The 27481-nt window shown below is 46.0% G+C and overlaps 1 protein-coding gene and 1 pseudogene across 3 annotated transcripts; one reads left to right on the forward strand and one right to left on the reverse strand.

Moving 5' to 3' along the window:
• Positions 1-203: 203 nt before the first annotated feature.
• Positions 204-27481, reverse strand: SV2B (synaptic vesicle glycoprotein 2B). Of its 3 annotated transcripts, XM_054713310.1 has the most exons (12): positions 27016-27481; positions 19715-19895; positions 18939-19090; positions 16774-16907; positions 14706-14795; positions 13051-13161; positions 11427-11515; positions 8986-9150; positions 6736-6869; positions 3745-3945; positions 2207-2366; positions 204-387 (listed from the first exon to the last, which is right to left on the reverse strand). In XM_054713310.1, the coding sequence occupies exons 1-12, from the start codon at positions 27464-27466 to the stop codon at positions 204-206; spliced, it is 2052 nt and encodes a 683-aa protein (XP_054569285.1). In that variant the 5' UTR covers positions 27467-27481. The 3 variants fall into 3 exon arrangements, with proteins under 3 accessions (XP_054569285.1, XP_054569286.1, XP_054569287.1); XM_054713311.1 differs by lacking the exon at positions 3745-3945 and having other exon boundaries at positions 27016-27466; XM_054713312.1 differs by lacking the exons at positions 18939-19090; positions 19715-19895 and having other exon boundaries at positions 27016-27466.
• LOC129148349 (ferritin light chain-like) lies at positions 5417-5953 on the forward strand (annotated as a pseudogene).

Genomic DNA, 27481 nt, shown 5'->3' on the forward strand with positions numbered 1-27481 from the left:
GGGCAGCTCAGGACACCCCAAACCAGTCGCCTGAGTCACCAATATCTTAAAGCTGAGATGGGTCCTAGACTAGGGGTCGTCGCAAAATCAACGTCTCCTCCAGGGGCTTCCAAAGTCCTCAGGGCGGTGACGGACAGGAAGTGTGGATGCCCTGAGGGTCCCCCGGAAAGGTTCTTCCGACGTTTCCTCTCCCCGCGGCCGGTTCACATCAGCACCTGCTCTCGGGTCTCTGGCAGCCGAAGAGCAATCAGGCCGCCCCCAACGAGAGAAGTGGCAGCCAGAAGGATGGGGACCACTTTGGTGATCCCAACAAAGGAAGCAAAGATAGTGTTTCCCAGGATGGCTCCAAATTTGCATAATCCATTGAGGATGCCAAAGGCAGTTGCCCTGTAAAAGAAGGAGAAAGTGCGTGCTGACAGACAGGAGCTAGACTTCATTCGATGAGTAGGACTGCGTCCTTTCGCTTCCTCGCTGTGGGGGAAGGTGTAGTGAAGGTGTGGGAGGGAATTTTCTCCCTTGAATATAAAAGTAACACATTCTCATTATAGTCAAATTTGGAAATACAGACTAGCATGAAGATGCAGGGACATATAACCCCCGCCACTGAAAAGCGATCATCGCTATTAACATTTTGGAGTATTTCCTTCCAACTTGCTTTTTGTTGTTGTTGTTTTTTCCTTTTCAGACCACAAGTTAATTAAGAATGTGGCTCTATATTTATACTTTAAATTCTTCTTTATATTTTCTTTTCTGAAACTGTACTACCCTTAACAATCCCTAGCCCCCAATTCCAGTCTTTTGTTTTCAGAATATTCTTGGATATTTTTACAATTTTCTTTTCCAAATAAGGTCTAGATTAATTTTCTCAAGTTCCTGGGGGTGGGGGGGTAGGAGATCTCATAGAATTTTGAATGGGATCTCTTTTTAAGATGTTTTTATTGATTTCAGAGAGAGGAAGGGAGAAAGATAGAAGCATCAATGATAAGAATCACGGATTGGCTGCCTCATGCTCGCCCTCTACTGGGGACTGAGTCTGCAATCTGGGCACCTGTCCTGATGAGGAATGGAACCGCGCCCTCCCGGGTCATAGGTTGATGCTCAACCACTGAGCCATACTGGCTAGGCTGAATGGACTCTGAAGTTAGAAAAAAATCTAAAGAAAATTTGACATTTCTGTAAGATTAAATCCTCTTAGAATTCAATAAGGTATTTCCTGATACACATTTAAGTCTTCTTTTATGTCTCTCAGTAAAGTTTTATGGTTCTCTCCACATAAGTGTTTCACCTTTCTCATCAAATTGATTCCTAGATATTTTATGATTTCTGCTGTTATGAAATGGATTTCAATTTTATTTTTAATTGTTTAATATATTTTAAAGTCTATCTACATTATTAACTTAGTTCTATTACTGACCATCTTACCATATTATTGTATTGTTCCTAGTAGCCTCTTCAGTTAATTCTCTTGAGGTTCCTAGATGTGAAATCACATCCCATGCAAATCATGATCATTTCTCCTCCCCTTAATTTTTGTAAGACTTAGGCGTTCCCATAGCAACGTATATGCCAGTACCTCCATCACCAATTTAGGGTTTTTTTGCAGAATTTCAGTGACCTGCCTTCCCCACCACGTCACAGTCCTTTTTGGCCACAGGTCCCCTTTATCTGCTATTCTTAAAATTCCCAGTTCCTCCTCTGTGAGGAGAAAGAGCTGCTTTGTCCCGATGCCTTTACACCAGGTCTCTCCTCACGTGGCTTGTGCAAAATAAACGTACGCCCTGGGCAACCCACCACATTCTCTGCGAATGCCCCAAACCATCACCCTCATCCCACCTTATCTCCCTCTGCCTCTCCCCGTCCTGTGTTTACCTAGTTCCTCCCCTTTTCACCTTATCTCCCACGGGAAGGCGTGTTCTCACCTCTGTTTGATTGCATGATGCATACGGTATTGCCCGCCTAGTTTCTCTCCTGGGCATGGTTCCCATGCACCCTTTGCATCTTGCCATTCGCCCCACCCTCGTAAGCCTTAGCCTGCCCACTTCCAGGCCTACGCCAGCCCCCACACAGGAGAAACTCAAAAACCTAAGAAACGTTTGGTCCATGCGCTCCAGGAAGATCAAGGCGGACCCCGGCAGAATCGGGGCAGGTGGACTTCTAGCTAAAGTCCACACAATCCCAGGAGGAGCCCGGGGGGGGGGGGGCTGACCTATGGGTGGTGGGGTACAGCTCCACGGTGACCACGTCCAGAGCGTTCCAGGCCGCGATGCTGGCCCCGCAGAACAGGCACTGCCAGCCGATCATCGCAGACTCGCTGTTGCCGAAAAACAGGAAGAAGCAGCAGGCCGCGGAAATCAGCATGGAGCCCCCTGTGGAGGGAGGGAGGGCGAGGCCCAAAGAGACGTGAAGCCTGTGGCTCAGACGAAAACGTTACCCACACCCGTTGGTCCATCTCCCATCCTCACAGGCACACTGGAAGTAACAGGCTACCTCAAGCAAAAGGCCCATCTGGCCCAGCCGGTGTGGCTCAGTGGTCGACCTAGGAACCAGGAGGTTGCAGGTTCGATTCCTGGTCGGGGCACATGCCTGGGTTGCAGGCTCCATCTCCAGTAGGGGGTGTGCAAGAGGCAGTCGATCAATGATTCTCTCTCATCACTGATGTTTCTCTCCCTCTCTCCCTCTCCCTTCCTCTCTGAAGCCAATTTTGCTTGCTCAGTGGTGAGAGCATCGGCCCAAGGGTCATGGGTTCGATTTCAGGTCAAGGGCACGTATCTCTGTTGCAGGTTCAATTCCTGGCCCTGGTTGGGGCACAAGTGGGAGCAACCAACTGATGTTGTCTCTCTCACATCAATATTTCTCTCTCTCTCTCTCTCTCTCTCTTTCTCCCGCTTCCCTTCCAATCTCTCTAAAAGAGAAAAAAGAGCATTTTACATATTTTTCTGACAACCTCACAGAGGATGCAGAGTGGGTATATTTAATATCCCTATTGAAGTGCTAATATAATAAGTGAATGTCGCAGAATTGCTCAGTCAGGAAATGGAGATGAGACTGGGCCATGGAAATGGAGCCTGGACATGGATTCTGTCACCAGGTCAGCCTAAGGGAAGAACTTGGAAACGGTCACTCCGGGTGTCGCCCCAGCCCAGGACAACTGGGGACCAGGCAAGGTGGTGGTTAGGGAACAGTCTGTTATATGCCAGACCTTCTTCTGGATGCTTGAGGTACATCATTATCAAAAAGCCCTTCTCGTGGAACTTACATTCTCGTGAGAACATACCTGTGAATGGGCTACAGAAGGGAACCCTGCTTATTCTGCATGTAAGCCCATCCCAGTGGTCGGCAAACTCATTAGTCAACAGAGCCAAATATCAACAGTACAACGACTGAAATTTCTTTTGAGAGCCAAATTTTTTAAACTTAAACTATATAGGTAGGTACATTGTGATTAACTTAAATTAAGGTACTCCTAAGCTGGCCTTTGCTAAAAACTCAAGGGGCCAAAGAGCCGCGTGTGGCTCGCGAGCCGCAGTTTGCCGACCACTGGCCCATCCTATTCCCAGTGAAGAGACTAGAGGTGTCAGACCACTTGCACGGGGCCCTGGGATTTTGCCAAGGTGCCTCCCGGACTCCACACCGGCAGATCCCATCTGACCTGTGTGGTTTCCTGTGCAAGATTTCTTTGAAGAAAATGAAAAAAAAAAATGCCACCGCACGCCTTAAGTCACGGCCTCGGCCCTGACAACTCACCGATCATCTTGAGCCTCCCGATCCTGTCCATGAGGAGGGCGGAGATGATGTTCCCAGGCAGGACAGACAGGCTGCCCAGGAAGCTGACCAGGTAAATCAGGAAGTCGTTGTCTTGCTCCAAGTCCATGTGGCAGCCCTCCTTCTGCTCCAGGAAGGTCGAGTTGATAAAGCGACAGTCGATGAACTTATGCTCGTAGAGGTCTGGGGAGAGAAGGAAACCTTGGGCTCGTGTAAAGTGGAGTAGGGCCCGCCATGAAGACAGAAGTGAAGCAGTCCAGAGATGGAAGACGCTGACGTCGCCTTGCCATACTAGCAGCCAGCAGCTGTGCGTCACTGCAGGTTGCCCAGGACCAAACCAGAGAGGGTCGGACCTGCATTACCACCATTTGTCCACCATCCAGAACTGAAATATCATTGCTGACATGTGCACATAAGGAACTGTTTGACATTGAAATTGGGTCTCAAAAGAACTGTTGGCCCAGAAAGAAACTCACTACAGACTGATTCATTTGCCTTTCAGCATAACCATTATTGCTTGTCTCATTTTCGGTTCTTATAAGTCAAGTGTATTTCTAGTAGCACATGATCTCACTCATCTAGGGGAAATGATGAACAACATAGACTGATGAACAAGAACAGACCCAGAAACAAGGAGGCATGGATCAGACTGTCGGGCCTCAGAGGGAGGGGAGGGGAGGGTGGGGATATAGGGGAGAGATCAACCAAAGGACTTGTGCGCATGCATATGAGCCTAACCAGTGGTTAAGGACCACAGGGGGGTGGGGGCATGCGTGGGGAGGGGTGTGGGATGGGAATGGGGGGATGAGGACAAATATGTGATACCTTAATCAATAAAGAAATTTTTTAAAATAAAATAAAAATAAGCATAATGCGAATTAAAAATAAATAAATAAATAAATAAATAAAGTGGAGTAGGGATGGGGTGGGGGGGTCAGGGCAGAGGTAGGGATGAAGTAGGGCTCCTTCCATGGGTGACCTGCACCAGCCTCTGGCCACCAGACAGTCTCTAAGTCAAGGTGGCGCTCGCCGAGGTGTGGATGAAGCAAAAATCCCCTACAAATGCAATGGCCTGTTCCACTCTGATCGGCGAGGGCAAATGAAACGAGCATTCACTGCGAGGCTTGTGTAAATACATCCTCTCTCCGAAACCGGTTTGGCTCAGTGGATAGAGCGTCGGCCTGCGGACTCAAGGGTCCCGGGTTCGACCATGTACCTTGGTTGCGGGCATGTACCTTGGTTGCGGGCACATTCCCAGTAGGGGGTGTGCAAGAGGCAGCTGATCGATGTTTCTCTCTCATTGATGTTTCTGGCTCTCTATCCCTCTCTCTTTCTCTCTGTAAAAAAAATCAATAAAATATATTTTTTTTAAAAAAAAGGAAAAAAAAAAAAAAGAAAATACATCCTCTCTCGAGCCACGTGGCAGTCCTCTGAGGCTACCCAGCTTACAAAAGCCAAGGACAAGGCAGCGCACTCGGAGGTCCCGGATCTCTCTCTTGCTTCAACAGCGTTTGGACGGAACAGACCCAGGGACGCCCCTTCTTCCAGCATCCGGCCACTCTCCTGCGTCTCATCCAGTCACCACCTTCAGAACCACCTCCAACACACTAGGTTGGTTTTTTTTTCTACCATAACTCTTCATTGCTGAAAAACCATGAGCTCCCAAATCTGTCTGAATGATCCCGCCGAGGTGGAGGCTGCGGTCCATCGCCTGGCCATCCTGCATCGGCAGGCCTCCTACACCTACCTCTCTCTGGGCTACTATTTCGACCTCGACGATGTGGCTCTGGAGGGTGGGGGCCGCTTCTTCCGCGAGTTGGCGGGGAAGAAGCGCAAGGGCGCTGAGCATCTCTGAAAGCTGCAAGACAAGCGTGGTGGCCGCATTCTCTTCCAGGACGTACAGAAACCCTCCCAGGATGACTGGGCCAAAACTCAGGACGCCACGGAGGCCGCCCTGGCCTTAGAGAAGAGCCTGAGCCAGGCCCTTCTGGAGCTGCATGCCCTGGCTTCTACCTGTACAGACCCCCATCTCTGCGACTTCCTGGAGAACCACTTCCTGGATGAGGGGGTGAAACTGATAAAGAAGAGGGGCGACCACATCCGCAGGCTGGCCACCCCCCAGGCTGGGCTGGGTGAGTATCTCTTCGAAAGGCTCACCCTCAAGCACGACCAGGAGCCTTTGGAGCCCAGAGGCCTTTCGGGGACCCCCCTGCCTCCCCCTGGTGTCTCTGGCTTTTACCTGAGCCTCTTCCCGAAACTACTAGCCATTCTTTTAACCACCCTGGAGCCCACTCCCATGCATTGGACCAAATGAAACAATAAAGCTTTTTGCAGCAAAAAAATAAAAATAAAAGCCAACGACAAAAGAATTAGATCCAGTGAGTCGACCACCCCAGAGCCCATATAGAAACCTGAACGTTCTTCAAAATAAAGATAATTTGGTCAGTAGCTTTCGGGGTGGGGTGCAGGGGCCAGAGCAGGGGAGATGAATGGGAGAGCACAGAGGATTTTTAGTGTTTGCAGGAATCCCCGTTAAGAATATGCAAACATTGCCCCACTGGTGTGACTCAGTGGTTAGAGCGTTGGCCTGCACAGGGAAAGGTCGCGGGTTCGATTCCCAGTCAAGGGCACGTACCTCGGTTGCAGGTTCCATCCCAAGCCCCAGTCGAAGCACATGTTGGGAGGCAACCAATCGACGTGTGAAAAGGTATGCCACATTTTAATCACAAATAAGAACGCATAGAACTCATTATTATTTTACATGTGATAAGACAGATGCACATCAATGAAATGCCTTGGGAAAGACTGCAACTCACCTGCATGGTACCTGGGGAGGGAACCATTTCTCCGCCCTAAGGCTCAGCCTGGGTATCTGTGAATATTTTACTGTTCCTAAAGCTTATGACTCTTTTGGTTCTTAGACAAGACTAGTCCACCCCCATGACAATTTCCCCGCTCTGCCCCCATTCTTACCTGTGTTATAGAAGATGGTGGATTCAATGGTGCAGTTTTTGAAATAGGTATCCGTGGATGTAACATCTTCAAAATAGCACTCATCAAAGAACGTGTCTTCAAAGAGAACATGCTTGAAGTACATCTTTGTAAACCTGTGGAAAGACATTTATTCCTGAGAGATCCCTCAGCGGGGAAAGGAGCCTTGGGAGCAAAATGAAAACCACAGAGAGGCATAAAAAGGGAGAACTACAAACTAAAAGGTACTGAAATATGATTTTCAGCCCAAACTAGTTCATCACCCCCCCCCCATTTTTTTGTTGTTAATCCTCACCCGAGGATTTTTCCACTGATTTTTAGAGAGAGTGGAAGGGAGAGAGGGAAAGACAGAGAGAAACATCAATGTGAGAGAAACACATCAACTGGTTGACATACACTGACCAGGGCCCGGGCTAGGGAGGAGCCTGCAACCAAGGTGCCCTTGACCAGAATCGAACCCGGGACCCTTTGGTCCACTGGCCAACACTCTATCCACTGAGCCACACCAGCTAGGGCTAGTTCCCCCTTCATAGCTGCTGGTTTATGGATGAGGGAAGCCCAGGAGTGTGGAAGCTGGTGTCAGTGCAGGGACCGATGGGGCCACCCCATCAGCCTGATGGTTCCCAAGTGCAGGTCCGTGGACGTCTGCATTGGACTCATAGAAATGTGAACCGCGTGAAGCAAAAATACTGGTAGCAGCTCACTTGATGAGAAGTTTTCAAAACATTCAGGTCCCTCAGCTGGTCTTAGTAGGTTTAAAAACAAGCGATTTGAGGCCTGGCCAGTTTGGGCTCAGTGGACAGACCGTCAGCCCATGAAGGGTTGCAGGTTCGATTCCAGTCAAGGGAAAAATACCTCGGTTGCAGGCTCGATATCTTGTGTGGAAGACAATAAATTGATGTGTCTCGCCGAAACCGGTTTGGCTCAGTGGATAGAGCGTCGGCCTGTGGACTCAAGGGTCCCAGGTTCGATTCCGGTCAAGGGCATGTACCTTGGTTGCGGGTACATCCCCAGTAGGGGGTGTGCAGGAGGCAGCTGATCGATGTTTCTCTCTCATTGATGTTTCTAACTCTCTATTCCTCTCTCTTCCTCTCTGTAAAAAATCAATAAAATATATTTTTTAAAAAATTGATGTGTCTCTCTCACATCGATGTTTCTCTCTCTGTCTCTCCCCCTCCCTTCCACTCTCTCTCTTAAAAAAAAAAAAAAAAAAAATTCAATGAAAAAATATCCTCCAATGAGGATTAACAACAACAACAAAAACAAACAAACAAGAGATTTGTGAGAATCTTCATTTTTAAAATCATCCCAAAAAGATGTGGGGAAACAGGCACTTTCATTCACATTGTTAATAGAATATAATTGGTGCAGCCTATTTAAAAAGCAGTTTTGCAAAATTTTTAGTGCACAATCCCTCTGTCCTAGGAAAAACCACCTCTACGAATGAATCCTACATGTACTTGGTCATGCATTCACAGAGATGCATTTGCTGCCTGGCAGGTGTGGCTCAGTGGTTAAGCATTGACCTATGAACCAGGAGGTCACGGTTCAATTCCCAGGCAGGGCACATGCCTGGGTTTGGGGCTCAGTCCCCAGTAGGGTGTGTGTAGAAGGCAGCTGATCAATAATTCACTCTCATTATTGATGTTTCTATTTCTCTCTCCGTCTCCATTCCTCTCTGAAATCAATAAAAATATATTTATTTTAAAACAAGGTATGGGGTCTCAGGAAAGATGGTTGATGTTCTGATGGACGCTCATCAGTCAAATGCCTCCATCCTTAGACGGATCAGATACCCCAAGTGATGAGGGATGACTGGGAGCCAACACGACACAGGCAGGGCCTCCCGGGGAATTAGAGGGTCTCTGGCAGCCGTGGGAAGTTGTGGGACCACAATATTCTTGGAGCTCATTCCCCCGCCATGAATTCCTATCTGTCCAATGGCTCTCTCCCAAGAACAGTCCCCTGGACCAGTGGTCGGCAAACTCATGAGTCCACAGAGCCAAATACCAACAGCACAACGATGGAAATTTCTTTGGAGAGCCACATGTTTTAAACTTAAACTTCTTCTAACGCCACTTCTTCAACATAGACTCGCCCGGGGCCGTGGTATTTTGTGGAAGAGCCACACTCAAGAGGCCAAAGAGCCGCCTGTGGCTCGCGAGCCGCGGTTTGCCGACCACGGATCTGGGCCATCGGCTGCTCTAGGGACTGTCTGAGTCTCTCACATACTTGTCATTCACAAGCTTGCCGTGCTGGTGGATCTGGTTTTCCATCGTGAAGTTGATGGTGGCGCCGAACACGTGCTCGCCGAAAAACACCTTCATCTTGGACTTGTATTCTTCCTCTTGGAAGTACCGGATCATGTCGGGGAACCAAACGGTCAGGCCGTAGTAACTGGAGCAGAGAAGACAAAATACGTGAGCAAATATTATCATCTCGCGAGCAGGATCTGCGTTCCTGATTCGAGGTAGATGACGCTCCTTTTAAATGTACTATTATCGTTCACTAGTAGAAACTCTCACCCAAGCACGTCAAACTCAAAGGCTAACACGGGCCAAATCAATGAGGCATGCGGCCCGCGGGTCGCGAGTTTGACAGGGGTTGCTCTAATCATGTAACACATCATAGTTAACAGATCCAAGGGGGTGGAATTCATTACCATCTCCATAGATGCGGAAAAGGCATTTGATGAAAAACAACATTCATTCCTGGTGAAAAATACCAATAGATTGGGACAAATGAAATGAACAGTCCAGCCCACTGGGTTGGCTCCGTGGATAGATCGTAGGCCCGAAGCCTGAAGCGTCCTGGGTTCGGTTCCAGTCAAGGGCACATACCTCAACTGGTTGCAGGCTCGATCCCCATCCCTGGTTGGGACGCATGTGAGAGGCAACCAATCGATGTGTCTCTCTCACATCGATGTTTCTCTCTCTCTCTCCCCGTCCCTTCCACTCTCCATAACATGTAAGAAAATGCATCTCTCAGCTCAAAAGGGTGAGTTTTACTTAATGGGGAAACACTAAAGACATTCCCACTAACGTCAGAAACATGACTAGGACACCCATTATCACCACCACTACTGAACACTATAGCGTAGGTCTTAGCCAATCAGTTAGACAGGAGAAAGAACATAAAAATGTTAAAAAAAAAAAAAGCGAAAGGTCAAACAACTATTTGTAGATTATACAGTTTTATACCTGGAAAATTCAAAATAACCAACTCAAACAAATGGTCATGAATCATAAAAAACAACAACATACTCAATCCCACTCATAATAAGAAAAATGCAAATGAAAACCATACTGTGTTACCATTCTTGCCTACCAGATTTTCAAAACCTCAAAGATTGCCAAACACCCTGTTGGGGAGGCTGTGGGGAAGCAGGTGGTCTCAGACATTGCTGAGTAAAGGATAAAATTGTGCAATACCATATGGAGGACCATGGGTCAATGTCTAAAGAAATTACTGATGCGTTTCCCCTCTTTGACTCCATAATCCCACTTCTAGGAATCTAATCCACTGATGGAATTGCACAATACACAGTAGCCTCCAGACAGTGAGTCACTGTGGCAGTATTTGCAATAGGAGAAGTCTGAAATCCCCCCAAGCGTGGAGCAATGTATCCCCGGCTGGATAAAGTGAGGTACTTCTCTGTGGAGGGCTGTAAGGATTGAGGAAAATCTCAATTTACTGGTCTGAGAGATCTCCGGAATATATTGTTGAGTACCAGAAGCAGATGCAACAATGAAGTCCTTTGAATAGGAAAACGAGGAAGGCCCTGCTGGTGTGGCTCAGCAGTTGAACATTAACCTCTGGTATAAACCGGGGGGTCATGGTTTGATTCCCGGTCAGGGCACCTGCCCGGGTTGCGGGCTTGATCCCCAGTAGGGGGTGTGCAGGAGGCAGCCAATTAATGATTCTTTTATCATTGATGTTTCTATCACTATCTCTCTCCCCCTTTCCCTCTGAAATCAATTATATATATATATATATATATATATATATATATATATATATATATATGTATTTATATACACACACACACATACACATACTGAGTGGACATATTATTATGATCTCTGAGTGCATAATAATCTGGCCACTCAGTATATATATATATATATTATTAGAGGCCCGGTGCATGAATTCGTGCATGGGTGGGGTCCAGCCAGCCTGGCCAGGGGGAGGGGACATAGGCAGTTGGCTGGCCTGCCTGCTGGTCGAATTCCTGGTCAAGGGGACAATTTGCATATTGGCCTTTTATTATATAGTATATACACTGAGTGGCCAGATTATGTGTTTCGAGATCATAATAATCTGGCCACTCAGTGTGTGTGTGTGTGTGTGTGTGTGTGTGTATAATATTTTTTTAAAGGGGCGCAGGGAGAGGGACCTTGGGACAGAATGCCAAGAGCAGCACAGATATCCTGCCGTCACCAGGAAAACTGGCTTGAGGCTGAAATCCCCCCTGTGGCCTGCCTCCCTATGGAATTCTGGTTACAGGAGTAAAAAATTTCTCTATAGACGCTACTAGAGTACCTTTCCTGTTATTTGCGGCTGAAAGCATCCAGTCCTATTCAGACTCCTCGAGTTAGAACTAATCACAATCCTCAGTTTAGAGATGCGTCCCGTGAAGCTCAGAGAAATTAGCGCATTTGGTAAGAACGTACCTTAAAGCCATAGTGAACCAGACCACGGCCAGAATCAGCGTGTTCATCCTGTAAGGTCCCAGCAGGCAGTACTGAGCATTATCCCAGACCTGAAACCCACACCAGACGACGGGGGTTAAAGGCAGGAACGGTGACTCAGCAGAACTCGTTTCTAAGGGTTCCTAATGAATGGCCTAGGCCCGTGGTCGGCAAACCGCGGCTCGCGGGCCACATGCGGCTCTTTGGCCCCTTGAGTGTGGCTCTTCCACAAAATACCACAGCCTGGGCGAGTCTATTTTGAAGAAATGGCGTCAGAAGAAGTTTAAGTTTAAAACATGTGGCTCTCCAAAGAAATGTCAATCATTGTCCTGTTGGTATTTGGCTCTGTTGACTAATGAGTTTGCCGACCACGGGCCTAGGAAGCCATGGAGTGAATGGGCAACGTTGTCTCCCACGAGCAGCAATCCTGTTCCAAGGAAAGACTTTCTCTTCTCACTGGCTGGCCTCACGCTCTAACAGTCCCACAGCGTCCTCCCTGGGAACACAACAATATCCCATGCGTGTGATCAAAAGCACACTGAGTGGGCCCTGGCCGGTTTCGCTCAGTGGTTAGAGCATCGGCCCGCAGACTGAAGGTTCTCGGGTTTGATTCTGGTCAAGGACACCAGAATCCTTGGTTGTAGGCTCAATCCCCATCCCCGGTCAGGGTGCATGCGGGAGGCAACCAATCGATGTGTCTCTCACATCAATGTTTCTCTCTCTGTCTCTCCCCTTCCCTTCTACTCTCTCTAAAAATGAATGGGAAAATATACTCATGTGAGGATTAACACCCCTCCCCGCCCCCAAAAAATGCACAGAATGGGGATTTCAGGCACTGAATACGCTTGAGTGCTGAGTTCTGCTCCCTGCCTGCAGGAATGGGTTGTTACTCCAAACATTAAAGGATCATGCACCAACGTCACCAGTCTCAGCAGACTCGCCATTGCCTGCATCGGTGCCTGGCCCTTTACGAAAACTTTCTCAGACATCACTAGCAAACTTCGGGGGGTGGGGGTGAAGGTGGGGGGCATTTATTTCACTCACTCCTTTCTTCTGGTGGATTAGAGAGAAGATGCTAGAGAGAAGGATGTTTACTCAGACGACACATTTTACCTACATTCAAAATCTCTGCCTTGGGGAGGAAGAACAGAGAAAAACTATTGTATAAGAGAGTATGTGGCCCTGACCAGTTTGGCTCAGTGGATAGAGCATCGGCCTGCAGACTGAAGGGTCCCGGGTTCGATTCGGGTTAAGGGCATGTACCTTGGTTGCGGGCACATCCCCAGTGGGGGAGGGGGGATGTGCAGGAGGCAGCTGATCAATGTTTCTCTCTCATCAATGTCTCTCTATCTCTCTCCCTTCCTCTCTGTAAAAAAAATCCATAAAATATTTTTTTTAAAAAAAGAGAGAGAGTATGTGGCTCAAGGACTCACAGCAAGTGAGGGATGGTCATGGGCTCGGACCCAAAGGCCCCCATGCAGGGCTGCTTCCTCCCCATCACACTGTCTTGGGTTGATGGGGATGTTCAAGACTTCTACTTTCTCCACTGAGGTTACAGCTTTCCACAGAGCCCCGCCTCTCAGCCACCACATGTCCCCAGTCATACCTGCTTGAACGTGGTCTTGAATCTGACCAGGCAGCGCTGGTACCAAGTTCCCGTTGCGTTTTGGATCTCAAAGAACTCATCCATTTGCTTGGGGGTCTTGATGTGGGAAACCTGTAAAGCAAAGATGAGCTAGAGAATCTTACCCCTCCTCTGTACCAGACTTTTCCATTTGCGGTTTCGTGGAACTGACTTTATTAATGTGTTGAGGGCCCGAGGAGCCTGTGGTGACCCTCCGTTCAGTGAGGCTTAACCAAAGGTGTGCACAGCATTGCTTTGGGATATTTATCCCACTGCAGACAAAAACGAATCAGTCGTATCCCTCAGTCAAGCCTTGAAGTTAATGGGTAATAATTCACTAAATTCCCATGTATATCTGATTTTCCCACAGTAGGGTTGACTCTACCTTGAAATTCACAAGTCTATCCTCAGTGGTTATTAACATCACAGGAGTCTAGAATCCATGTAGGCAATAGTGTGTGTGCGTGAGTGTGTGCGTGAGTGTGTGTGTGTGTGTGTGTGTGTGTGTGTGTGTGTATAAGTGTGTGTGTAATGGGGAAGTGGGGTTTGCTATGTAGGACATTTTAAAAACATGACAGAACAATCCTAGCCAGTTTTGCTCAGTGATTAGAGCATTGGCCCATGGACTGGTTCTGGGTTCAGATTCTGGTTAAGGGCACGGACCTCGGTTGCAGGCTCCATCCCCAGCCCAGTCGGGGTACCTGTGCAAGGCAACCAATTGATGTGTCTCTCTCACATCTATGTTTCTCTCTGTGTATCTCTCCCCGTCCCTTCCACAATCCCTAAAAATAGAAAACAAAATCAATGGAAAAAAATCCTCAGATGAGGATAAAATAAAAAAGCATGCTTATGACCCTAGCTGGTTTGGCTTAGTGGAAAGAGCATTGGCCTGAGGACTGAGGGGTCCCAGGTTCGATTCCGGTCAAGGGCACATGTCTGGATTGCAGGCTCAATCTCCAGTGGGGGTTGTGCAGGAGGCAGCCAGTCAATGATTTTCTGTCATCATTGATCTTTCTCTCTCTCTCTCTCTCTCCCCCTCTCCCTTCCTCTCTGAAAGCAATAAAAACTATTTTTTTAAAAAACATGCTTGTGGCTCTAACTGGTTTGGCTCAGTGGATAGAGCATCAGCCTGCAGACTCAAGGGTCCCAGGTATCGATTCCGGTCAAGGGCATGTACCTTGGTTGCAGGCACATACCCAGTAGGAAGTATGCAGGAGGCAGCTGATCGATGTTTCTCTCTCATCAATGTTTCTAACTCTCTATCCCTCTCCCTTTCTCTCTGTAAAAAAATCAATAACATATATTTTTTAAAAAATAAATAAAAGGCATGCTGATGAACACTATGAGGCAACATATAGAATACTCATGAGAACTCTTAAGTAACACATATTTGTGAATACATGCAATTATGTTATCCCCTCATGAATACAGCTAGTTTTATCTTTCATTATTATTGGTACTGAAAAGGACATCCATCAAAATTCAGAGAACTTATTATGATAAGAATGTCAGGGGTTTTACTCATCATAGACAAATTCTCTGGGATGTGCTTACATAACAACATTATTTTTCAGCAAACCAAACCGGAAAAGCGGAGAGAAGCCCCTGTTGCTGGCATAGGCGACCCCTCCACTCACCGTGAACACCTTCTCCGGGGTCCCCTTAGCTCTCATGTTGGTGTCATGGACTTGCTTGAGAATCATCCAGGCTTCGTCATGTTTTCCCATCTGGTAAACCAAGGAAAGGCAGGTGAGAAGCCCTTTGCTGATGAGTGCTGACACCTGAGTTTGAGGCGGACAGGATGTGGACTTGTGACTACATAGGGCTTGTGAACGGATGAGGACACGTTTCTGTCCCCAGCGCATGGTGGAAGGATTATAAGGTTGTGCCTTCACGATGTGAACGCTCAGTATTAACATCATTTTGCACTGCAGCTGCTGGAGCTGTAAGGTTGAATGGAATCCTGGGTGGAGGTCATTTAGTCACTGACAGGATAAAGCAAAGATGCCCTAACCGGTTTGGCTCAGTGGATAGAGTGTCGGCCTGCGGACTCAAGGGTCCCAGGTTCGATTCCGGTCAAGGGCATGTACCTTGGTTGTGCTTGGTTGTGGGCACATCCCCAGTATAGGGTGTGCAGGAGGTGGCTGATTGATGTTTCTCTCTCATCGATGTTTCTAACTCTATCCCTCTCCCTTCTTCTCTGTAAAAAATCAATAAAATATATTTTTTTTTAAAAAAGGGAAAGACACAGAATGGCATGAGTTGCACTGAATGCTTAAGTCCTAAACCCCAGGACCTCACAGTGCGACCTTTTTGGAAAAAGGATTGCAGCAGATGTAATTAGGATGAGGTCATTCTAGAGTAGGCGGGCCTCTAGTCCATAGGACTGGGTCTTTATAAGAAGACCGCGTGTGACGACACAGACACACACAGGGAAGACACGTGTGATGACAAAGGCGGGAACCGGTGTGGTAGAGCTTCGAACCAAGTAAAAGAGGTGAGGAAGGATTCCCTTGGGGGCTCCAGAGGGAGTGTGGTCCTGCCCACACCTTGACTTTGGACTTGCAGCCTCCAGAGGCTGAGACAACGAGCATCCGTTCCTCTGAGCCACTCAGTTTGTGCTCCTTCGTTACAGCAGCTCCAGTGCACTAATACACAGCAAAGGGTAACTTTTTTTTTTTAGCCTTTTAAATTTTATTTTATTTTATTGTTTAAAGTATTACAAATAATAGTACATATGTATCCTTTTTTTCCCCATTGACCTTCCCCCGGCCACCCCTACCCTCCCGGCACGTGCCCTTACCCCCCGGCACATGCCCTTACCCACCCACCCCCAGTGTCTTGTGTCCATTGCTTATGTTTATATGCATGCATATAAGTAAAGGGTAACTTTTGAGATACCCCTGGTTAAAAACACTCCCTGCTGCCCGGCCGGTGTGGCTCAGTGGTTGAGCATCGACCTATGAACCAGGGGGTCACAGTTCGATTCCCGGCCAGAGCACATGCCCGGGTTGCGGGCTCCATTCCCAGTGGGGGGTGTGCAGGATGCAGCCGATCCATGATTCTCTCTCATCATTGATCTCTCTCTCTCTCTCTCTCTCTCTCTCTCTCTCTCCTTCCTCTCTCTGAAATCAATAAAAATATATATATTTTTAAAAACCCACTCCCTGCTGCATCTGTCTCCTGGTCAGTGGGAAATTTCACTCTGAAGAAAGGTCAAGGAGGAGGCCCACAGGCGGACTCAGACTTGGGGCTGCAAGAGCCTGTGAGTCCTACCGCCCCTCTGCCAGCCCAACCACGTCTGACCACTGCACGCAGAAGACCCCGAGGTGGGAGGCTCCCGGGACTCATCTCTCAGGACCCCGGGAGCTGCCTTTGGGTGCGGAGGGGTCCTGCCTGGCTAAGAGTCCTGAAGCGACAAGCTTCACCACAGATCTCCCCGGGAGAACCGTCACTCGGCTTTGCAGAGCCTCATTATGGGAACCCAGAGAGACTGAGGGGCGGATGCCACTCAGGAGGCCCCCCGCCCCTTTGCCCAGCGCGTGGTGAGCTCCTGAGCCCCCTGCCTAGGCAGTCCATGAACCCAGGGCAAGCCACCATCACAGACGGCAAGCGAGGACGAGGGTCTAAGGGGCTGAGAACGCACAGCCGGCTCCGGGCGCTGTCCCACCGCCGCTCCGACGTGGGGCCGGGGCGCTGACTCACCTCCAGCAGAAACCGTGGGCTCTCGGGCATGAACCTCAGGGCCACCAAGGACACGGTGCAGGGCAGCGCGCAGACGATGACAAACACCCTCCAGCTGTGGTAGTGGTAGTGGGTGCCCATGCTGAAGCCCCAGCCTGCCAAGAGGAAATGAGAGGGTGACACTCTCTCTGAGTGACCTTCAGGCACTGGCTCTGCGACGGCAGGCACAAGGGCATCGCCCGGAAAGTAGGTTCAAATGACCCCCCCCCCCCCCCCCCAGAAAGCAGGCTCAAGTGCAGACTCCCTGCTGTCCCCCGAAAGCTCTGAGCCCCGAGTCCGGGGTGAGTGCTGGAAGTCTGCATCCTGACAACCCCCTCGTGGGCCTGGCCTGTCATTTACAGGACCTCAGGTGAGAGCGCAAACAGAGGCCACATCCCATATTTCTATACATCCATTGAAAAAAATTTTTAATATATTTTTATTGATTTCAGAGAGGAAAAGAGAGGGAGAGGGAGAGAAACATCAATGATGAGAGAGAATATATATATATATAATGATGAGAGAGAATATTCATATATATATATATAAAAGATGTGCCTGGAGCCTCCACTAGCTCAGAACACGCACAGAACCACTTTTAAAACAAGGACACCAAGCCCTAACCAGTTTGTTCAGTGGTTAGAGCATGGGCCTGCGGACTGAAGGGTCCTGGGTTGGATTCCCCTCAAGAACACTTAACTTGAATGCAGGCTCAATTCCTAGCCCCAGCTGGGGTGCGTGAGAGAGGCAACCAGTGGATGTCTCTCTCTCACATCGATGTTTCTCTCTCTGTCTCTCCCCCTCCCTTTTACTCCCTCTAAAAATCAATGGGGAAAAAAATATCCTTGGGTGAGGATTAACAACAACAACAAAAAACAACAACAACAAAATGAGAGAGGTGTTGGTTAGCTTCAGGAGCAAGATGTCTGCTATGCCCCTCACTCTGCAGGTCCTAAATCAGTGATGGCGAACCTATGACACGCGTGTCAGCACTGACACGCGTAGCCATTTCTGATGACACGCGGCCGCTGAGGCCGCCGCATGCCGAGGATGAAACATTTGCGAAATAATGTTTTTTCCTCAAAGTGACACACTACCCGAGTTATGCTCAGTTTTTTGGTGAAGTTTGACACACCAAGCTCAAAAGGTTGCCCATCATTGTCCTAAATCATGGCAAAGCCTACACCCATCATCGGTGGTTTTCTGGAAATGATTCTGAAGGATGCTGATGGTATTTGTCACCCAGGACACTCAAAAGACCTAATCAAATTCAAAACTGCTGCCTTCTCCCTACTTGACTCTTCACAAAACCAACAGTGAGAGTTAACATTGCCAGGTCTCTGACAATGTTATTATACGGATAATAAAATTGGCCCGGCTGACACCGAGACCTTGTCCTAAGAGCTGCTCTTGAGCCCTGGCTGGTTTGGCTCAGTGGATAGAGCGTCGCCCTGTGGACAGAAGGGTCCCAGGTTCGATTCCGGTCGAGGGCACATGCCCAGGTTGCGGGCTCGATCCCCAGTAGGGGGCGTGCAGGAGGCAGCCAATCAATGATTCTCTCTCATCATTGATGTTTCTATCCCTCTCTTCCTTTCCCCTCCTCTCTGAAATCAATACAAATATATTTAAAAAAACAAAAAACAAAACAACAACAACAACAAAAAGAGCTGCTCTGTCTACAAGAGTCCTGCATAGGGGCTGGGGATGGTGAGGCCGCATCAGGATTCAAGGTCATGCCAGGGGCGTGACCTTGGCCAAGTCACCAACTTCTCTTGGCTTCTGTTGCATCATCTGTAAAATGGAATTACCCCAGCCTCACTTGTTCAGGAGACCATGGCTGAAGGAGATTACAGGTGAAATTCTTTCAAATAAAAAAAGAAGGAAAAAATAAAAGGAAAGGCGAGAATTAGGGAGGAGGAAGGGGATGTGGGAGAGAGGGAGGGAGGACAGACTGTATTATTTCCTGAGACACATGTACTGAAATTAGCAAATACGTCTCCAGCGTTGGAAGTTCTTTAGGAAGATCTCGGTCATACACAGGAACTGCGTGTGAGCATGGGGAACAAGGCTGAGGACAGGAGATGTGGTTTGGATGCAGGTGCCATAGCAACAAGGGTCCCCCGGGCGATTGAAGCCAGCACGCTCACCATAGTGCGGAATGATGCTCCAAGCCATGGCAGACGCATAGATGCCCCCGGTCATCCAGAAGATGCCCAGCCAACTGAGGTGCTCCCCGCGCTTCTCCCGAGACAAGAATTCAGAGAAATAGGCAAACACGATGGGCAGAGCTCCACCAATACTGCAGGGGGAGGGGGAGGAGGGAGGGGGAAGAGATGCCAGAAGGAAAGAATCAAGTCACGCACTAAAAATGGTCACAGCAGAAACCAAGCGGCCTCTACGCCACCCGTAGGCTCTGTGGTGAAAGAACCAAGTGGATTTGAAAGACGGGTGGAGGCCCTAGCCGGTTTGGCTCAATGGATAGAGCATCAGCCTGCGAACAGAAGGGTCCTGGTTTGATTTCCGGTCAAGAGCACAGACCTCGGTTGCAGGCTCCTCCCCGGCCCGGGACATGGTCGGGCGCATGCAAGAGGCAACCCATCGATGTGTTTCTCTCACACCAATATTTCTCTCTGTGTCTTTCCCTCTCGCTTCCACTTTCTCTAAAAAATCAATGGAAAAATAACCTCGGGTGAGGATTTTTTTTTTTTTAAAAGAAAAGAAAGAAAGACTGGCAGAGACAGGGTCATGTTATACTGACCTTAACTGAGGGTAACTTTCTAAGGGTAACTTCAATACAGGATCTTGGAAGTCAGACTAAAACCCAGTCCCGGGATTTTTTTGGAGGTACCGTCCAGAGCTGGAGTTCCAGGAAGAACTGACCATTGTTCCAGGAGGGTCCAGCTGAAGCGCCGAGACTACATACCCGATGCCTGAGATGAGTCGGCAGAAGAGGAAGGCTCCATAACCCTGCACGAAGGAGGAGATGGAGGCGAAGGAGGCGTTGAGGGCCAGAGACATGCTGAGGACTCTCTTTCTCCCCAGCTTATCCGCCAGGCCCCCCAGGACGAAGGCCCCCGACATCATTCCGAGGTAGACTATCATTCCTGTTGGGAAAGAGAGGGGAGGGGATGGAGAGAGAAGACAAAACATTAGAGGCCGGGCAATGTTTTGGAAAATCAAGCTTTGTAGTATAACTTGATATCTCATATTGTGATTCCTCCAACTTTGTCCTTCGTTCTTAAGATTGCTGCAGCTTGCCCTAACCCCGTGGTTGGCAAACTGCGGCTCGTGAGCCACATGCGGCTCTTTGGCCCCTTGAGTGTGTCTCTTCCACAAAATACCACGGCCCGGGCGAGTCTATTTTGAAGAAGTGGTATTAGAAGAAGTTTAAGTTTAAAAAATTTGGCTCTCAAAAGCAATTTCAATCGTTATACTGTTGATATTTGGCTCTGCTGACTAATGAGTTTGCTGACCACTGCCCTAACCGGTTTGGCTCAGTGGATAGAGTGTCGGCCTATGGACTGAAGGATCCCAGGTTCGATTCCAGTCAAGGGCATGTACCTTGGTTGCAGGCACATCCCCAGTATGTGCAGGAGGCAGCTGATCAATTTCTCTCTCATCAGTGTTTCTAACTCTCTATCCCTCTCCCTTCCTCTCTGTTAAAAATCAATAAAATACATTTTAAAAAACAAAGATTGCTGTAGCTATTCAGGATCTTTTTGGTTCCATATGAATTTTTGAAGTGTTTGTTCTAGATCTGTGAAATATGCCATTGGTATTTTAATAGGGATTGCATTGAATCTACATATTGCTTTGGGTAATATGGACATTTTAAAGATGTTGATTCTATCAATCTCTGAACATGGTATATTCTTCCACTTGTTTATATCTTCCTCTATCTCTTTTTTCAATGTCCTGTAGTTTTCAGAGTACAAGTATTTTACCTCCTTGGTTAAGTTTATTCCTAAGTATCTTAATTTTTTTTGTTGCAATGGTAAATAGGATTGTTGTTTTTTGTTTTTTCTTTTTGTGGGGTTTTTTGTTTGTTTGTTTTTTTAGTTTCTCTTTCTGAGAGTTCGTTATTGGTGTATAAAATGTTATGGATTTTAGGGAGTTAATTTTGTATCCTGCTATGTTTCCAAATTCATTTATTAAATCTAGTAGTTTTTTTATGGAGTCTTTAGGGTTTTCTATGTACAGAATCATGTCATCTGCGAATAATGAGAGTTTTATCCCCTTCTTTCCAATTTGGATACCTTTTATTTCTTCTTCTTGTCTGATCACTATGGCCAGGACTTCCAGAACTATGTTGAACAAGAGTGGTAAAAGTGGGGATTCCTGTCTTGTTCCTGTTCTTAGGGGAAATGGTTTCAGTTTTTGACCATTGAGTATGATGTTGGCTGTAGGTTTGTCATATATGGCCTTTATTATGTTGAGGTATGTTCCCTCTAGTCACACTTTGCTGAAAATTTTTATGAAAAAAGGGTGTTGGATTTTGTCGAATGCTTTTTCTGCATGGATTGATATAATCATGTGATTTTTTGTCTTGCAATACGTTTATGTGCTGTATCACATTTATTGATTTGCAAATATTGTACCAGGCTTGCATCCCCAGAATAAATCCCACTTGGTCATGATGTATGATCTTTTCAATGTATTGCTGGATCCAGTTTGCTAAAATTTTGTTGAGAACTTTAGCATCTATGTTCATCAGGGATGTTGGCCTGTAGTTCCCTTTCTTTATCTCATCTTTATCTGGTTTTGGAATCAGGGTGATGCTGGCCTCATAGAAAGAGTTTGGAAGTGTCCCTTCCTCGTGAATTTTTTGGAATAGTTCGAGGAGTAGAGTTGTTAGTTCTTCTTAGAATATTTGGTAAAACTCCCCTGTGGATCTGTCTGGACTAGGGCTTTTGTTTGCTGGGAGTTTTTTAATTGCCGCTTCAGTTTCATCAGTAGCTATTCTGATTCTTCCTGATTGAGTTTTGGAAGATTGTACTTTTCTAGGAATATGTCCATTTCATCCAGGTTGTCCAGTTTGTTGGAATAAAGTCATTCATAGTATTTTATTACAATCCTTTGTATTTCTTTGGGGTCAGTTGTTACTTCACCTCTTTCATTTCTGATTTTGTTTATTTGGGTCCTTTCTTTTTGTTTCCTGGTGAGCCTGGCTAGAGGCTCATCAATCTTATTTATCCTTTCGAAGAATCAGCTCTTGGTTTTATTGATCTTTTGCATTGTTTTTTGTTGTTGTTTGTTTGTTTGTTGGTCTCTATGTCATTTATTTCTGTTATGATCTTTATTATTTCCTTCCTTCTACTTGTTCTGGGCTTTTCTGCTTCTTCTCTTTCTAATTTTTTAAGTTGTAGTTTTAGACAACTTATTACCAGTTTTTCTTATTATTTTTAGGTAGTCCTGTACTGCTATGAACTGCCTTCTCAGTACTGCTTTCGCTGTGTCCCACAGATTTTGGATTGTTCTATGTTCATTTTCATTTATTTCCAGGATGTTTTTTATTTCTTCTTTGCTCTCTTTGGTGACCCATTCATTGTTTAATAGCACGCTATTTAGCCTCCCTGTATTTGATTGTTTTTGAGTATTTTTATTGTAGCTGATTTCTAATTTCATGCCATTGTGGTCTGAGAAGATGCTTGATATGATTTCAACCTTCTTGAATTTGTACAGACTTAGTTTGTGTTCTAACATGTGGTCTATATTTGAAAATGTTCCATGTGCACTTGAGAAGAATGTAAATTCTATAGCTTTGGGGTAGAATGTTCTGAAGATGTCAATTAGTTCCATCTGTTCAAGGGTATCATTTTGGATTGCTATTTCCTTGTTGATACTTTGCCTAGAACCGTGGTCGGCAAACTGCGGCTCGCGAGCCACATGCAGCTCTTTGGCCCCTTGAGTGCGGCTCTTCCACAAAATACCACATGTGGGCACGCATGTACAGTGTGATTGAAACTTCGTGGCCCATGCGCAGAAGTCGGTTTTCGGCTCTCAAAAGAAATTTCAATCGTTGTACTGCTGATATTTGGCTCTGTTGACTAATGAGTTTGCCGACCACTGGCCTAGAAGATTTAGCCAGTAATGTTATTAGGGTATTAAAGTCCCCTACCATGATTGTATTGCTGTCCATCTCTCCCTTGATATCCTCCAGAAGTTTTTTATTTTTTAATATATTCGTATGCTCCTGTATTTGGGTGCATATGTGTTTGCCAGAGTTATAGCCTCTTGTTGTATCAATCCCTTTAAGTATTATGAAGTGGCCTTCCTTATCGCTTGTTATGGCCTTCACTTTGAGGTCTATTTTGTCAGATATAAGTATGGCTACCCCAGTTTTTTGTTTTTTTAATCATTTCTATTTGCCTGAAACATTTTTTTGCCATCTCTTCACTTTCAGTATGTGTGAGTTCTTTGTTCTAAGGTGGGTCTCTTGAAGACAGCATATATATGGATCATGTTTCCTTATCCATTCAGCTACCCTATCTCTTTTGAGTGGAGCATTTAATCCATTTATGTTTAAGGTTATTATTGATAGGTACTTGTTTTTTGCCTTTTTTATGCTTTATGCCTATATTCCTTTTCCTCTTTCTATTTCTTTTTTTTTTTTTTTTAATAATAGTCCCTTTAGCATTTCTTGCATTGCTGGCTTGGTGGTAATAAACTCCCTTAGTCTGTTTTTATCTGCAAAGCTCCTGATTTCACCTTCACTTTTGAATGATAGCCTTGCTGGATAGAGTATTCTTGGATTCAGTCCCTTGCTTTGCATCAGTTTCTATACTTCACTCCATTCCCTTCTGATCTGATGTGTGTCTGTTGAAAAATTAGTTGATAGTCTAATGGGAGAACCCTTGTAGGTAACTTTCTGTCTCTCTCTGGCAGCCTTTGAGATTCTTACTTTGTTGCTGACATTTGCCAATTTAATTACAATGTATCTTGGTGTCTGTCTTTGGGTTCATTTTATTTGGGACTCTCTGTGCTTCTTGGACTTGTGTGACTTTTTTCTTCCCAAAGTCAGGGAAATTTTCTGTCATTATTTCTTCAGACAGGTTTTCTATTCCTTGCTCGGCTTCCTCTTCTTCTGGCACCCCTATTAGGCAAATGTTGTTTCATTTCAAGTTATCCCAAAGCTCCCTCAGACTCTCCTCCTGCTTTTTACTTTTTTTCCAGTTGCTGCTCTGCTTGGATGCTTTTTTCTACCTTGTTTTCTAATTCGCTGATTAGGTCCTCAGCTTCTTCTAGTCTACTGTTGAAACTTTCCATTGTCTTCTTTATTGCAGCTATGTCATTCTTCATTTTCTCTTGATTCTTACACATGTTGGTTAATTTCTTACCCAGACCTTTGAGCATCCTTATAACCATTACTCTGAAAACTGTAGAAAAGCGTTTGAAAACACTTAGAATTCACTGCTAAACTGCTGCAAACTGTGTATAAAAGTGTTTGAAAACAGAATTCACTTCTAAAGAGCTGAAAACTGTGTAGAGCAGTGTTTGAAAACACTCAGAATTCACGTTTAACAGAGCTGTCAGTTGTGTAGGAAAGTATTTGAAAACACTTAGGATTCATTCTTACTGCATTGGGTTTCAGTAAACTGCTTCACCACAGTTGTAATTACTAAATGATACATATCCTAATTGTGTGATAAATGCTCCAGCAAGCTCCCCAAGTGAATGAAATTACATTACAGTATTTCACAGAAGTTAACAGCTTTCCACACACTGGGCTAACCTATGTAGTCCTTCAAAGTGCGGACCATCTTACCAGTAGATAAAGCATGTGTTTACTCTATGATAACACATAAACAATATATTCATAAACACTACTAGCTAACTCTGTCTGAAACACTCTCGTTTTCACGTTTTAAAAAAGCTACGCATTGCGTAAGAAAGTGTTTCAAAGCACGTAGACTCCTCGTTTTAAAGAGAGGGCATTGTGTAGAAAAGTGTTTGAAAACACTGTATTCTTGATTTAAGAGGTGCTTATTGTTTAAGAAAGTGGAAGAACTTGGGATTCTTGTTTTAAGGAGTGTGTTTTGTGTATGAAAGTGTTTGAGAACAGTAATAATTACTGTTTTAAAAAGTGCTCATTGTTTAGGAAAGTGTTTGAAAACCTTATTGCACCTAATCCCTCACTATCATGCTGTTCTCAGAATTTCCACAAGAGGGCTCTGTTGCACCTAATCCCATACTAAGGTGCTGTTCTAAAAAAAAAAAAAAAAAGAAAAAAATATCCTGGGATGAGGATTAAAAATAAATAAACAAACAATAACCAAAAAACTACTAAAATTGTGTTGGTGTTTAAAAGCTCCAGTTGACAGCCTTGCTTCTCAAATCATTTTTTCTGGTTGTGTATATTCAATGCCTTTTCCCTCCAAGGATAATTCTTTATGCAGATTTAAAATTTTTTATCCTAATTTTATTTGTAATGACTCTATATCAGAGGCCAGCAAACTACAGCCTATAGGATAAATACTACCCATTGTCTTTTTCTGTAAATAAAGTTTTATTAGAACACAGGTACGCCCACTTGTTTACATATTGTCTAAGGCTGCTTTTGTGCTACAGAGGCAGAGTTGATTAGTGGTGACAGAGACCATCTGGGCCCACAACGCCTACAATATTTACTATCTGGGCCTTTAGAAAACATGTTTGTCACCACTGCTGAAAAGCAAGTACTGGGACCAGAGTAGCACAGGTATTTCATAGCCTGTCATAAGTCTCTGTGTTTGTTAATACCTGCTCTATGTAAGCTCATTGAGAGGCAAGGATTGTGTCTGTCTAGTTCCTTATTTTTTCCCCAGGGGCTGAACACAGAGATGAGCACATGGAATACATGTAGCAAATATCTGTTGAATGAATAAACTAAGTTGCTAGATAGATTTTTAGTTCTTGAGGGCCATTAAGTAGGTTTCAGTCTTGAGTCAGAACCTGACTCCTAGGAAGCTTTCAATAACTGTATGTTTGCTATAGGATCCACTGCATAGCCTCTACATTTGGAGAATGAATGGGTTTTGCAGGACATTTATTGACCAGGACAAATCCTTATCCATATTCTGATGAATCTCTTCTCTGCCACATTCCTTTCTCAAATTTCACAAAATCCTCCCTGCATCAAGACCTGATGGATGACACTGGCTCTGAGGGCGCTCGCCTCATTGATTTGCAAAGCTGGGCCTCCACCCTACAGAATCCATCTGTGCTTTACCACGTGACTCTCAACAGCCTGCAGGGCTCCGTGGGTGTGCTCGGCCCAGCATCTATTCCCAAGACATGTGGGCATTGGGCCTACTCACACTTGCATACAAAGAGAAACCAGCAGCAGAACGGATTCTGGAAGGACACAGAGGAAAGCACAGAGTGGAAGAGATCTTGGCCTGCCACTCACAAAACGTATTTGTCACTTGGATATGGAAAATGGTTTAATATGAAGAAGAGAGAGCCCGACCAGCATGGCTCAGTGGTTGAGCATTAACCTATGAACCAGGAGGTCACGGTTTGATTCCCGATCAGGACACATGCCCAGTTGCAGACTCAATCCCCAGTAAGGGGCATGCAGGAGGCAGCCAATCAATGATTCTCTCTCATCATTGATGTTTCTATCTCTCTCTCCCTCTCCCTTCCTCTCTGAAATGAATAAAAATATATACATTAATATGAAGGAGAGGGAACTCAGACTCTCAAGGAGGGCACAAGATTTGGAAAAAGAACTAAGAGCTTTGCCCTAGCCAGTTCTGCTCAGTGGGTAGAGCACTGGCCCAAGGACTGAAGGGTCCCGGGTTTGATTCTAATCAAGGGCACATATGGGAGACAACCAATTGATGTCTCTCTCTCTCTCTCTCTCTCTCTCTCACATCCATGTTTCTCTCTGTGTGTCTCTCCCTCTCCTGTCCACTCTCTCTAAAAATCAATGGAAAAATATCCTCGGGTGTAGATTAACAACAACAACAACAAAAAAAGAACTAAGAGCTTGAGTATCAAACAAAACTGAGCAGAATTCCAAGCTCCAATACTCATCAGCTATCTAAATGTGAGCCAATTAATTAATTTCTCTAAGATAAAAAAACACCTTCATGGAAAATTATGTGTCAAATGATGATGTTGAAAGGATAGTATGACAGATTTAAGGTGCCTAACACTGACAGGTGCTACAAAAATTTACTATTCTTTCCCCTTCATATTTTAATGCCAGGAAGAGAATGATCTTTGGAAATTTCCACTTACCAAGCATTCCTTTCTTGGAACTGGACAGACACATGTCCTTCTCCGCACTAGGCAGGGCAAAACTCACCACAAACACCTCCACCCCATCAGCCATCAGGGCCAAACCCAAGACGAAGAAGAGGATCCACTGGAAACGCCCGTGGCCACACTCGTCCATGATGGTCTCATACTGATGAGCCAACTGCTCCTCATCTTCCATCCTTTCAGCCATCAGGTCTGCCTGGCCCCGAAGGTCATCCTCCCTGGAGGACGCCATCTTGGACTTCTTGGTCTTGACATCATCCGGGTGAGGGATGCCCTGGTACTCCCCCTCATAGATCTCATCCTCCTCGTCATGGCCTTCGGTAACATCACTCTGTGCATCCTCGTCCGGGTTGGACTCATTGCCGGGATAGTAGCCATCAGTGTGGGCATAGCCCTCATAGTTGTCCTGATATTTGTAAGCATCCATTCCTTGGTTCTGCAA

This window comes from Eptesicus fuscus, chromosome 25, assembly GCF_027574615.1.
Source record: "Eptesicus fuscus isolate TK198812 chromosome 25, DD_ASM_mEF_20220401, whole genome shotgun sequence".
NCBI classification, from domain to species: domain Eukaryota; kingdom Metazoa; phylum Chordata; class Mammalia; order Chiroptera; family Vespertilionidae; genus Eptesicus; species Eptesicus fuscus.